Raw genomic sequence first — 15,121 nt, 5'->3', positions numbered from 1 at the left:
CCTAATTTAGCCTTAAAGCACACACATTTTATTGTTGTTTTTTTTAACAGTCGCATTAGAGGAGCCATAATTTTTTGCTTCTTTGTCAACGTTACTATATGAGGGCATGAGTTGTTCCCTTAAAAATGACATTTTAGCAGGGCGTTCCCTTGTTTGTGGAACACCCCATTCAATGCCGCGACTTCACTGGCTACTGAACTGTCAATGCCACCGCCAACACCAATCCACAGGAACATTCATCAGTGGACCTGGGGAAAATGGGTACTGTGTATTTTATTTCTTTATTGCAAACGGCTAGGTGAGAAATTTAATTAAAAGGCAACAAACCAGTTACCTTTTTTTTTTTTTTTTTTTTTTTTTTTTTGGTAGGAAGAAATGAAAAAAAATAAATAAAAAAAAAAAAAACACAACAACCCACAACAGCTGCACAAATAAAGTGTCACATTTATTCTGTGGGTCAACACATTAATGGCTTTACCAAAATGTAAATTGGTTTATTACATTACTGTACAATAAATACACTGTTTGGAAAAAAAACAAACATTTTTTTTGTATCCCCAAACTCAGAGTAATAAGTTTAAAAATTTTTCCAATCAGTTTTCATTGGCCCCATTTTGGGATACATATGACCATCACAATTTAGGAAGTGGAGTGAACAATATAAACAAAAAATAATACATTTTGGATTTTTATTAAAAAAAAAAAAAACAACTATTTAATGGTTAGAAAAAAGAAAATTCCAAGAGCCATATTTTTTTTATTTTTCTATAGACAGTGCTGCACGATGGTTTATTTTTTTGCAGGACATGCTGCGCTTTTCACTGGCAAAATTTTTAGGTATATAAGGCTGATCACCCTTTGCTATTTTTTTGTACATCCTTCCTACCAGAAAATGAAACAATGTTTGAATGTTTTAGTAATTTTTTTCCCGCCATTATACAGGAAAAATAATGACATAAGTTTGATAGTACTGGCTGATAAAATTACAGTATATAATACATGTTTTGGAACTGCCAACATGTGCATTATACTTTTTAAGAATATGTAAAAAGAAAAAGCCTTGAACGATTTTATCTTACAATTACAATGCTATCCAATTTAGAATTTATGTTTCACTGCTTTCGCATAAGAAAATCAGATCTTTTTTTTTTGTCGCCATATTCTGAGAGGCAATTTTTTTCATTATTTTTGTTTACAGAGCTGTATTATGATTTTTTTTTACAACGGGCTACAGCTGTTATTGGGATGCATATAACTCTATAAAATAAACACTTAATTATTGTGAGGGGGAATAGATAAACATACATGGCAGATGAGCGTATCAGTGTGCTGTCCGTATGCAAAGCTGACCACATACAAACAGCACACGGACCGATGCAAGTCAATGCGGTAGTTCACATCAGTGTTTTTACACAAGGACCTATGGTTAGGGTGTATTAAAAAAAAATGCATGCACTATACTCTAATCTGTATTCCGGATCTTACATTATAAATCAATGGGTGTGCAAAAATTGGATCACACACGGGATACCATCTGTATGTCATGCATTTTTCATGCGTTTGTGTATGGGGGTGCCGACTGCCTGATGATCGGGGGGGCGATATCAATCACATTGTTCTCCCTGAGATAAGCATCCGGCCGACATGTCACTCAGTGGTTTGCTCATAGAAGCACAAGAATGCGCAGGCTGAGCGAACACTTCTGATTATGGGAAAGTCGGCTTAGATGGCTGTCAAACGAACATTTGGCTGAAGCATCGTTCAGCCGACAGCAATGTAATGTGTACAGCCAGCTTACATCCCACCCCTCTCGCTATAGACTTTTATAGGTGAAAGGTGTAATTTGATTGTTCCCTCTGATCTGTCCACAGTGAGCAATCAGTGCAAGGAGACCAAAAAAAAAGAGTAACAAAGGGACATTTTTCTTTCAAGATTTGTTATGAATTTGTCTTAATTTTTAAACTGCACTATTTATGAAAAATTTAAAAGCACAATTACACTTAATTTTAGTTTCCATCGCTAACCAGGACAAAAGAAAAAAGTGTGCAGCTGAAAGGCGGTAGCTGAAAGTAAGCTTGCCATATACAGTGGTAGCCAAAAGTATTGGCACCCCTACAATTCTGTCAGATAATACTCCGTTTCTTCCTGAAAATGATTGCAATCACAAATTCTTTGGTATTATTATCTTCATTTAATTTGTCTTCAATGAAAAAACACAAAAAGAATTGTCCTAAAGCCAAATTGGATATAATTCCACACCAAACCTAATAAAGGGGGTGGACAAAAGTATTGGCACTGTTTGAAAAATCATGTGATGCTTCTCTAATTCGTGTAATTAACAGCACCTGTAACTTACCTGTGGCACCTAACAGGTGTTGGCAATAACTAAATCACACTTGCAGCCAGTTAACATGGATTAAAGATGACTCAACCTCTGTCCTGTGTCCTTGTGTGTACCACATTGAGCATGGAGAAAAGAAAGAAGACCAAAGAACTGTCTGAGGACTTGAGAAACCAAATTGTGAGGAAGCATGAGCAATCTCAAGGCTACAAGTCCATCTCCAAAGACCTGAATGTTCCTGTGTCTTCCGTGCGCAGTGTCATCAAGAAGTTTAAAGCCCATGGCACTGTGGCTAACCTCCCTAGATGTGGACGGAAAAGAAAAATTGACGAGAGATTTCAACGCAAGATTGTGCAGATGGTGGATAAAGAACCTCGACTAACATCCAAACAAGTTCAAGCTGCCCTGCAGTCCGAGGGTACAACAGTGTCAACCCGTACTATCCGTCGGCGTCTGAATGAAAAGGGACTGTATGGTAGGATACCCAGGAAGACCCCACTTCTTACCCCGAGACATAAAAAAGCCAGGCTGGAGTTTGCCAAAACTTGCCTGAGAAAGCCTAAAACGTTTTGGAAGAATGTTCTCTGGTCAGATGAGACAAAAGTAGAGCTTTTTGGGAAAAAGCATCAATATAGAGTGTACAGGAAAAAAAAAGAGGCATTCAAAAAAAAGAACACGGTCCCTACAGTCAAACATGGCGGAGGTTCCCTGACGTTTTGGGGTTGCTTTGCTGCCTCTGGCACTGGACTGCTTGACCGTGTGCATGGCATTATGAAGTCTGAAGACTACCAACAAATTTTGCAGCATAATGTAGCGCCCAGTGTGAGAAAGCTGGGTCTCCCTCAGAGGTCATCGGTCTTCCAGCAGGACAATGACCCAAAACACACTTCCAAAAGCACTATAAAATAGTTTGAGAGAACGCACTGGAGACTTCTAAGGTGGCCAGCAATGAGTCCAGACCTGAATCCCATAAAACACCTGTGGAGAGATCTCAGTTTGGAGAAGGCACCCTTCAAATATGAGGGACCTGGAGCAGTTTGCCAAAGAAGAATGGTCTACAATTCTAGCAGAGCATTGTAAGAAACTCATTGATGGTTACCGGAAGTGGTTGTTCGCAGTTATTTTGGCTAAAGGTTGTGCAACCAAGTATTAGGCTGAGGGTGCCAATACTTTTGTCTGGCCCATTTTGGAGTTTTGTGTGAAATGATCAATGATTTGATTTTTGCTTCATTCTCTTTTGTGTTTTTTCCTTGCAAGCAAATTAAATGAAGATAATACCAAAGAATTTGTGATTGCAATCATTTTCAGGAAGAAACTGAGTATTATCTGACAGAATTGCAGGGGTGCCAATACTTTTGGCCACCACTGTACATAAGAGTACAGCCAACTAAATACATTGTTAGCTTAAAGGGGTTGTCCAGCATCTATAACAAATTTACAAAAGCCATGGATGGCCTAAAAATGCCAAAATTAGTCATACTCACCTGCTCTAACCAATGTGGGTCTCCGCCTGGACAAGAAGACATCTCATTCTTCGGGTACCTGACCAATGTGACCTGTGATTAGATGCAGTGGTCAAGCGACTGGCATGGCAAATTGTGGGATGCGTCTCTGATGAGGTGTCATTCTAGGTTCCTTGACTGCTGAAGACAGTCACAGGGCTCAGTGGTCAGGTAACCAAAGACCATGGTGTCATCCTTTCCTGCCTCAGCGCAGATTACTAGAGGAACCTGCGCTGGATACACCCAGGAGTTAGAGCAAACAAAACCGATTTTATTATTTTAAACCCATCCATGCCTCTTGTAAATTTAGAGGCTGGACAAACCCTTTTAGGGGCCTATACTCCATGTCAAATGTAGTGAAAATTTGTGATAGGGAAATATTATTAGGAACAAATCAGAGAAAAGGTATAATAGAAACAAGTGCCCCAATAATGCATTTATTATTCCTTGTCTCTGATTGTTCCTCACCTGGTTTGGGCTCCCACTCCTGAGAAAAAATACTGATCGAATACTGATAGTGGAGCCGTGGCCTTATAGTCCCCCTCATTGAAATCTCATTCTCTCTTCACTGAAGAAAGCAGCCACATGTGCATGTTTATAGTGGAGTCTGTCAGAAGAAAAATATGTTTTACATACCTATACAGTGGTGCTTAAAAGTGTGTGAAGACTTCAGAATTGTCCAAGTTTCTGCATAAATTTGACTTAAAACTACATCAGATTTTCACAAGTCCTAAAAGTAGATACAGAGAAAAAAAAATCCAACAAATGAGTCTCAAATATTAGACTTTTTTTTTTTTCTGAGGAAAATTAGTCAATATCACAGTATGTGAACCTTTGCTTTCAGTATGTGGTGTGACCCCCTTTGTGCAGTAATGACTGCATCTAATTGTTGATTAGACTTGCACATTGACTTGGAGGAATTTTAGCCCATTCTTCCCTGCAAAACAGCTTTGACTCTTATTTTGGTGGGTTTTCTCCCATAAAACTACTCGCTTCAGGTCCTTCCACATCAACTCAATAGGATTAAGGACAAGATATTGACTTTGCCATTCCAAAACTTTAAACTTTATTCTTTTTTAAACATTCTTTTGCAGAACGACTTACGTTCTTTGACTCGTTGTCTAGCTGCATGACTCATGTTCTATGGAGATTCATAGATTCATTTTCCTTTCGAATTCATTATTCAACCAGTGATGGCAAGCCATCCTGGCAGATGCAACAAAACAGGACAGAACCATGATGTTATGATGTTATGATGCAGGGTTTTTCTTTCTCCAAACATACTGCTTCTCACTTAAACCAAAAAGCTCTATTTTGGTCTCATCAGTCCTAAAAACATTGTTCCAATAGCCTTCTGGCTTGATCAGGTGATCTGTAAAGCTGTAGATGGGCAGCAATGTTCTTTTTGGATAGCAGTTGCTTTCTCCTTGTGATCCTGCCATGCACGCTATATCTGTTCTCCTAATGGTAGAATAATGAACATTAGTTCACGTGAAAAGAGCCTTTAGTTGCTTAGAGGTTATCTTAAATGCTTTGTGACGAATATGCACCTTGCTCTTGGAAAGATCTTCGTTGGTCAACCACTCTTAGGTCGCAGTCAGACAGCCATATAAATCAGAGATAGGAATGCAGTGCACGGACTGGCCGGCAGCTCTCCCGACTCTAGCATCACAGCTGCATGGAAATAAATGAAGCCGTAACGCTCAGGTTGGAGGTGCACGGACTGGCCGGCTGCTCTGCATTCCGATATCAGTCTGATTTATACGGTTGTCAGACTGCATCCTTAGGAAGGGTAAGAATGGTCTTATATTTCCTCCATTTGTACAGGATCTGTCTGACGGTGGATTGGCGAATTCCAAAGTCTTTATGGTTTTGTAATTATTTTCCAGCTGGATAAGCATCATTTTGTTCTTCTGAGGTACTCATAAATTTCCTATCTTCTTGCCATAATACACTTCCACAAGCATGGTGTAAAGATCAGACTGCGATAGAGCTTTGTTCTTTAAATAAAACAGGTCACCCACTCACACCTGATAGTCCGGTGATTTCAATCAATGGTATGACAATTTTCACCGTGAAATGATCTGCTAATCGTAAAGGTTCACATACATTTGGTACTCTCAAACATCTGATATTGGATCATTTTCCTCAATTAAAAAAAAATAAAAATAATGACACTAATATTTTTTAATCATTTGTTAAATGTGGTTCTATATCTATTTTTAGGATTATTTATGCAGAAATATGAAAAATTCTAAAGGGGGGTCACAAACACCACTGTAAACTTATAAATTAGCCAGGTTGAGACACATATACAGTGGGGAAAATAAGTATTTGATACACTGATGATTTTGCAAGTTTTCCCACGTACAAAGAATGGAGAGGTCTATAATTTTTATCGTAGATACACTTAAACTATAAGAGACAGAATCTAAAAAGAAAAAAACAGAAAATAACATTGAATGATTTTTAAATAATTAAATTGCATTTTATTGCATGAAATAAGTATTTGATCACCTACCAACCAGCAAGAATTCTGGCTCTCACAGTCCTGTTAGTTTTTGATAAGAAGCCCTCCTACTCTGCACTCATTACCTTTATTAATTGCACCTGTTTGAACTCATTACCTGTTTTAAAAAACAACTGTTCACACAATCAATCACTCTCCAACCACTCCACCATGGGCAAGACCAAAGAGCCAAGAACACCAGGGACAAAATTGTAGAACTGCACAGGGCTGGGATGGGCTACAGAGCAACAGGCAAGCAGCTTGGTGAGGAGGCAACAACTGTTGGTACAATTATTAGAAAATGGAAGAAACGCAAGAGGACTGTCAATCTTCCTCGGTCTGGGGCTCCATGCAAGATCTCGCCACGTGGGGTAAGGCCGATTCTGAGAAAGATCAGGAATCAGCCCAGAACTACACAGGATGACCTGGTGAATGACCTGAAGAGAGCTGTGACCACAGTTTCAAACATTACCGTTAGTAACACACTACGCCGTCATGGATTAAAATCCTGTAGAACATGCAAGGTCCCACTGCTCACACCAGGAAATATCCAAGCCCGATGGAAGTTTGCCAATGACCATCTGGTTGATCCAGAGGAGGCATGGGAGAAGGTCATGTGGTCAGAGGAGACCAAAATAGAACTTTTTTAGTATCAACTCCACTCGTCGTGTTTAGAGGAAGAAAAATGATGAGTACAAGCCCAAAAACACCATCCCAACCGTGAAGCATGGTGGGGAAAACATCATACTTTGGGGGTGCTTTTCTGCAAAGGGGACAAGACAACTGCACTGTATTGAAGGGTGGATGCATGGTGTCATGTATAGCGAGATTTTGGCCAACAACCCCTCAGTAAGAGCACTGAAGATGAGTCGTGGCTGGGTCTTTCAGCATGACAATGACCCGAAACACACAGCCAGGGCAACTAAGGAGTGACTCCATAAGAATCATTTCAAGGTGCTGGTGTGATATAGCCAGTCTCCAGAGGAGTGGGCCAAAATCCCTGCTGCAGTGTGTGCAAACTTGGTCAAGAACTACAGGAAACATCTGACCTCTGTAATTGCAAACCAGGGTTTCTGTACCAAATATTAAGCTCTGTTTTTTTATTGTATCAAATACTTATTTCATGCAATAAAATGCAAATGAATTATGTAAAAATCATACAATGTGATTTCCTGGGTTTTTTTTTTAGATTTTGTCTCTCGCAGTTGAAGTGTACCTATGATAAAATTTACAGACCTCTCCATGCTTTGTAGAAGGAAAAACTTGTAAAATTGGCAGTGTATCAAATACTTATTTTCCCCACTGTATTCAAGTACACACAAACTGTACATCAAGTACAAACTTCCAATTACCCCAAGGGAAGGAGGCAAAATTACACAAATGAAAATCTGTTAGCAGGATGTCAACCCCAAGACTATTTATATGCACATGTAGCTCTTTCAAAGTGAAATCCAGCAATACCTTACATGGCCAGTCCGTTCCTCCATTACTAAGAATTCAGCATTTGAACTGATCAACAAATGAGGCTGTAAATCTGAAGCCTGTCACTCCAGCTCTATTTCCTACCTAGCCAATAGCCTCTATGCTGTGATAATTCAGACAAAGGAGCAATCACTCAAAAAAAAAAAAAAAAAAAAAAAAAAAAAACACATAAAAATCAAAGCACATAATGATTTTTCAGATCTCTACTGCTCCTCTGTACTGCTCTCTCTTCTGGTGATGGGAATCAGTTGACCCTCGCAGCAAAGCAGCAGCAGACACACTCCCATCCATGCCAGAAGAAAGCGATAAGAGACTGTTTCTTCCAGCTCCAACAGAACGAGGCTGCTCATTGGCTCCAGTGATCACCTAATGTTCCAAAAAAGTATCCCTTGGACACGGTTAGCATTACGGAGGAGTGGTCTGGTTCTGGTAGGTGGAGTGGGTTATTTTTAAGCACCACTGGGTCAAGGGCGGCCACTTTTTGCTCTTATTTTATTTCCACTGCTCCTGAGATATTTTTATTCATTTTTTTTAGCGTCTGAAATACAGTTTCAGAGATATGGGCCACTTTTACTTAGTGCTAATTTTCAGGATCTTTACCAAGCATCCATTGCTCACAAGCTAATTATGCAGAGCAGCCTAAAAACACCACCCCAGAGAATCCTGGGAGTCACGACCCTTTAGGTTATAAATTTTAGCACTAAATAAAAAGTGCCCATATCTCTGGAACACAGTATATACAGGAATAAGAGAAAAAACTGTCTACTTGACCTAGTAACAGGTCAGCCATAAATGTCAATGGAGTGAACCCCTTTAGGCAAGTTCTTGGCAATCACATTACAGGCACCATTTGTGTTTTAAAGGGAATCTGCAACCAGGTTTTTGCCACCTAATCTGATAATAGCATGATATAGGGACAGAAACCCTGATTCCAGCGATGTGTCACTTACTGGGCTAATTGCTGTAGTTTTCATAAAAATCATCATTTTATCAGCAGGAGATGATCACTAGAGGACTTGTAAACCAGCTGTCTTGTAGGTCTCCATATTCATGTGCTCTGTATAACCCCGACCCCAACTTTGGTTGCCAACTTTCTGCCTATGCACAGTAAACTGCCAATTAGGGATGTGGGCGGGGTTATAGAGCTCTGCAGTCAGAGACCTTATAAATCTGCTGCAGAGAAAACAGTGATTTTATCAAAACTGCAAGATGCAGCCTGGTAAATGAAACATGACAGGAATCAGGGTCTCTGATTCTACATTATAGGGGTATCAAAAACCTGGTGACAGATTCTTGTTAAGGACACAAGTCCTAGCCTGATGGACAGTCTACAGATCTGCAGTGACCGCTTCATAGATCGTCTATATTAGTTCCACAGACTTACATGCAGAATACAAGCAGCACACAACCACCGCCATAATCTGCACATCTAAAACCGGCCTCAGGCGCTGTTCAGATTAGAGCTTCCAAATAAATGACCCCCTTCCCCACTGCCAAGGTATTCCGCAGTATCATGTGCTAGGCTTTCCTGTTACACGGCCTTGGGATGTTCAAAGCTCTATCTGGACATGTTGTAACAAATGCATCCAAAATGTTCTGCAGTCATTGCCGGAGACCATGACAGTAATGTCCTGCCCCTAATGTCTCCATTGTTACATCAGGAGAGGGCAGGATACATTCATGTATGAGGTAAAGCAGGCAGTGTGCAGCGCCCCATGGCGTCCAACAGTCCTGTCAGGTGGCAGCAGGGCCCCACAGAGCAGGCTGCAGCCGCACAGAGGTCGGACAGAGCAAGGTGACAGCCAAGGTGGAGGGGACGGAGAAGCCGGCTGCACCCGTGTACAGGGCGCAGCCAGCCGGGGGCTACACCAGCCGCACATCCTACCTGAGCATCTGCCAGAAGGACCCGATAAGGCCGCCGTGCCCCCGGACTTGCTGCAGTGCCCTCCGGACTACTTGTATGTACTCGGCCATATTGTTCCCGGCTGTGTAAGCGCGGTGCGCCTCAGAAAGTGCTCCGGCCGGAAACTGACGCTACGGGCAAACAGTTCCGCTGGGCAGAAGCTGCCATCTGCCTGGTGATGTCACGTGTGCTCTCCATTACCGGATGAGACCAGGTCTCCAGAACCCATTGGGAACATTACAAAGAAACAGTGTTTGGTAAAGATCCAGGCTTCCTTTACTGAAGGCTTCTCACATGCTCCAGCATTCTCTGCCCTAGTGTATGTACAAGGGAAAATCTTCATTTTATTTTTGTTTTCAATGCTGTTACAAATGTCATCACACACTTTTTTAATAGAAGTATTTATTTTGAAATATTTTGGACATACATTTTCTTCTAGAAGCTATAATTCACTGCAGTTTGGGTGAGGGGAAAAAACCCTGCAAATCAAAATGCTTAGTTAGAAGAGGCACACTGGCAGCCCAATGGTTAATATTGGCCTCACCCAGTCTGGAAGCCTCTCCCTGCCCATGTGATAGCAGAGAAGGTCCTGATCGCTGGGGTCCAGTCTGACCAATGGCACTCCACCGATGATGAGACCTGAGCCCTGTCTGATAGGAGCAGGGGTCGATCACACGCACTGCCGCTCCATTTAATCTTAATGGGAGAACCAAAGACCAACCAAACACTGCATTCAGTTATCGGTGGTCCCATTGAGAATGAACGGAGCGGCAGGGCGCATGATCGACCCCCGCACCAGCAACACGGGGCTCTTCAGTGCCCTAATATCAGGATTAGTGGGGGTCCCAACAATCAGTAAGTTACTCCCTAGCTCATGGACAGAGGATATCGTCTAAACATGGTACCAACATTTTAAAAGAATGGAATAGAATAAGAAAGGTACAGTTCCTTTTTTCATTTTGCAGAAGTAGATTACCTCTCCATGAAATGTAAAGTGTAGCAGCTCATCTCCACTCACTTAAAGGTATTTTCCACCATTTATCTTTCCTACCCCATAGTCTTCAACAGGTTAAAAATAACACACAGAGCTTCACTTACCTAGTGCCCATTCTCCACTGCTGCTCCCAGTCTCTGTTGTCTTGATGTCACTGCTAGCTCAGGAGTTCTCATGAGATTTTGTCAAATATCACTCACTTCTCTGCTACTGTGCTACATGATTCATAACACAAGTACCCATAAAATATGAAGTTGCATACCACTTCTATGTCAATCCACCACAATGCTAGGTCTACGTACTGGCCCAGGTAAATGAAGAGTTATATGCTACGGATAAACAATATATTTATTAAACATCACGACAGGGAACTGAGTAAAATACAGCCTTGGGATCAGCATAATTCAATCAGTTCTAGGAAAACATGTATTCCCATGATTCTAAAGCGCATATGTGTTGACAAAGTCTTGGTTATCAGATCTGATTGGACCACGGGGCAAGAATAGGGGTAAAAAAGAATGTTGGTCAGTAGTCAGAACAACGGACTGAGATATTGCACCCTGCCCTGTTCCAAATAGAAAATGTAAACCATAGGCGACTTATCTTAGTGTACGGACAGAGGGTAGGAATATTGCACAATACCCTATTGGCCTTAGTCACTGGCTATTAATTCAATCCCACATGACTCCATATTATTAAAATAGGTAGGAGGGGTGGGCTAGGTGAATGCTAGGAGACGTGCAACTATGAAAAAAGCTCTATATAAGAGCTGCAAGTAAATAGAAAGGATCATATGAGCCTGTAGCTTCCATACCCATAATGATCCCCGTGTCCCGTATATGCTGATATGCTTGCTTTTAAGAAGGCTGGTCCACGAGGCAAAGGATATACACTGCTCAAAAAAATAAAGGGAACACTTAAACAACAGAATATAACTCCAAGTAAATCAGATTTCTGTGAAATCAAACTGCCCACTTAGGAAGCAACACTGATTGACAATCAACTTCACATGCTGTTGTGCAAATGGAATAGACCAGGGTTCCCCAACTCCAGTCCTCAAGGCCCACCAACAGGTCATGTTTTCAGGATTTCCTTAGTATTGCACAGGTGATGTAACTATTGCCTGTGCAGGTGATGTAATTATCACCTGTGCAATACTAAGGAAATCCTGAAAACATGACCTGTTGGTGGGCCTTGAGGACTGGAGTTGGGGAACCCTGGAATAGACAATAGAAGGAAATTATTGGCAATTATCAAGACACACTCAATAAAGGAGTGGTTCTGCAGGTGGGGACCACAGACCACATCTCAGTACCAATGCTTTCTGGCTGATGTTTTGGTCACTTTTGAATGTTGGTTGTGCTTTCACACTCGTGGTAGCATGAGACGGACTCTACAACCCACAGAAGTTGCTCAGGTAGTGCAGCTCATCCAGGATGGCACATCAATGCGAGCTGTGGCAAGAAGGTTTCCTGTGTCTGTCAGCGTAGTGTCCAAAGGCTGGAGGCGCTACCAGGAGACAGGCCAGTACACCAGGAGACGTGGAGGAGGCCATAGGAGGGCAACAACCCAGCAGCAGGATCGCTACCTCTGCCTTTGTGCAAGGGGGAACAGGAGGAGCACTGCCAGAGCCCTGCAAAATGACCTCCAGCAGGCCAAAAATGTGCATGTATCTGCACAAACGGTTAGAAACCGACTCCATGAGGGTGGTATGAGGGCTCGACATCCACAGATGGGGGTTGTGCTCACAGCCCAACACTGTGCAGGACGCTTGGCATTTGCCACAGAACACCAGGATTGGCAAAGTCGCCACTGGCGCCCTGTGTTCTTCACAGATGAAAGCAGGTTCACACTGAGCACATGTGACAGAGTCTGGAGACACCGTGGAGAGCGATCTGCTGCCTGCAACATCCTTCAGCATGACCGGTTTGGCAGTGGGTCAGTAATGGTGTGGGGTGGCATTTCTTTGGAGGGCCGCACAGCCCTCCATGTGCTCGCCAGAGATAGCCTGACTGCCATTAGGTACCGAGATTAGATCCTCAGACCCCTTGTGAGACCATATGCTGGTGTGGTTGGCCCTGGGTTCCTCCTAATTCAGGATAATGCCAGACCTCATGTGGCTGGAGTGTGTCAGCAGTTCCTGGAAGATGAAGGCATTGCAGCTATGGACTGGCCCGCCCGTTCCCCAGACCTGAATCCGATTGAGCACATCTGGGACATCATGTCTCGCTCCATCCACCAACGTCACGTTGCACCACAGACTGTCCAGGAGTTGGAGGATGCTTTAGTCCAGGTCTGGGAGGAGATCCCACAGGAGACCATCCGCAACCTCATCAGGAGCATGCCCAGGCATTGTAGGGAGGTCATACAGGCACGTGGAGGCCACACACAATACTGAGCCTCAATTTGATTTGTTTTAAGGACATTACATCAAAATTGGATCAGCCTGTAGTGTGTTTTTCCACTTTAATTTTGGGGGTGACTCCAAATCCAGGCCTCCATTGGTTAATAAATTTGATTTCCATTGATGATTTTTGTGTGATTTTGTTGTCAGCACATTCAACTTTGTACAGAACAAAGTATTCAATGAGAATATTTCATTCATTCAGATCTAGGATGTGTTATTTGAGTGTTCCCTTTATTTTTTTGAGCAGTGTATTTATTAAACAGGTGTCCAAGCAGACAGATGACTATGAAAGTGGTGTTACTTAAAGAAAACTCCTTCCCATTTCATGCTGTCAGCAATGGCACCATATGGAAGAGAAATAGCACAGCACCTAAGAAAGCAAATAATTTGTTTACACAAAAAAGGTGAAGGCTACCAGAATATCAAGGAAGCTTTACTTATCAGTCGGAATACTGCAGCAAAAGGGATACAAACATTTAACAAAGATGGAACTGCAACCATCTAACAGTAACATCCAGGCCGACCACAGAAGTTAACACCTAAACAAGTGTCTTCAGATGAAGAGGGTTGAAGAAAATCAATATGCAGGTTAACTGCAGATAGCTAAAGAAGTAGAAAGCCAAACCGGGGTGAGAGCTTTCCCTAACACAATACACACTACAGAGGAATTACATGCATGGGTGTCGTCCGTGAACAAAGTTTCTCCTAAAGCCCATGCACTAAAAAGCCCACCTACAATTTGCCAGGGCCAATGCTGAAAAGCATAAAGACTACTGGGAATCTATACTTGAGAGTTTTTTTTTTGGATAAGATAAATGTTTTTTTGGAACGGATATGTTTGGTGCCCTTATGTGGGGCTGCATGAGTGTTGCTGGTGTCACGGAGGTACGTTTCATTGATGGTATCATGAATTCACAGCTGTACTGATCTGTATTGAAAGAGAAGATGTTACCATCACTCTGTGCCCCTCATAGACGTCACTTTTCCAACATGATGACAATCCAAAACACACATCTAAGACCACTTTTGCATTTCTGAAGAACAGGATGAAAGTGATTCAGTGATCAAGTAAGTCTCCTGATCTGAACCCATTTGAACACCTATGGGGAATTCTGAAGAGGTGAGTTGAGCATCATTCTCCATCCAGCATCCAGGCTTTAGAAGAGGTTGTTCTTGAAAAATGGAAAAAAGGAGATTTTTGTGTACTCACCGTAAAATCTCTTTCTCTTAGCCTCTAATTGGGGGACACAGGACCTTGGGTATTATGCTGCTGTCCACTAGGAGGCAACACTTTGCATAATCTGAAAAAGATTAACTGTGGCTCCTCCCCTGCAGTACACACCCCTAGATGGCGTCAGCCATCTTCAGTTTTGTGCAAAACTGTAACGGGTCTGGGAGGCGGAACCTCTGAGCTACTATACAAGGGGGCGGTCCTTGTAAGGGAGCGGGTGGCGACCAGGGAAGACGGGCAGGCAGTCACAGCAGGTGACCGGGACAGTCTCTGAGTGAACGGGCTGGAGGTCACGGCAAGTGACCGGGGCAGTCTCTGGATGAACGGGCAGGAGGTCACGGCAAGCGACCGGGGCAGTCATTGGATGAACGGGCAGGAGGTCACGGCAAGTGACCGGGGCAGTCTCTGGATGAACGGGCAGGAGGGCACGGCAAGTGACCGGGGCAGTCTCTGGGTAAAGGGTAGGTACGACCTGTGATGGCAGAGCCTCCAGGTAGGCTAGCAGGCAGATGGTTGATGTGTGCTCCCAGGTGAGCAAGCGAGAGTCTCTGGAATGGCGGGTGGTCACAGCACGTGACGGCGGAGCCTCCAGGTAGGCTAGCAGGCAGGTAACAGGTGTGCGCTCCCAGGTGAGCGGGCAGGAGTCTCAGGAATGGCAGGTGGTCACAGCACGTGACGGTGGAGCCTCCAGGTAGGCTAGCAGGCAGGTAACAGGTGTGCGCTCCCAGGTGAGCGGGCAGGAGTCTCTGGAA

The 15,121-nt window shown here is 42.9% G+C and overlaps 1 protein-coding gene across 1 annotated transcript in view; it reads right to left on the bottom strand.

Moving 5' to 3' along the window:
* The window catches only part of NDUFA12 (NADH:ubiquinone oxidoreductase subunit A12), a 31,880-nt gene extending 22,000 nt beyond the window's left edge, over nucleotides 1–9,880 (bottom strand). The window contains exon 1 of the mRNA XM_073650691.1: nucleotides 9,720–9,880. Within this exon, the coding sequence (XP_073506792.1) occupies nucleotides 9,720–9,808 (89 nt within the window). The 5' untranslated portion in view covers nucleotides 9,809–9,880. The remainder of the gene's footprint in view (nucleotides 1–9,719) is intronic.
* Nucleotides 9,881–15,121: the final 5,241 nt, after the last annotated feature.

Source organism: Phyllobates terribilis, unplaced genomic scaffold (genome assembly GCF_046119375.1).
Source record: "Phyllobates terribilis strain yellow unplaced genomic scaffold, ASM4611937v1 Scaffold_11__3_contigs__length_659146591, whole genome shotgun sequence".
Lineage (NCBI taxonomy): Eukaryota > Metazoa > Chordata > Amphibia > Anura > Dendrobatidae > Phyllobates > Phyllobates terribilis.
The sequence above is the reverse complement of the archived record's forward strand: the minus strand, read 5'-3'. Positions and strand labels throughout refer to the sequence as shown.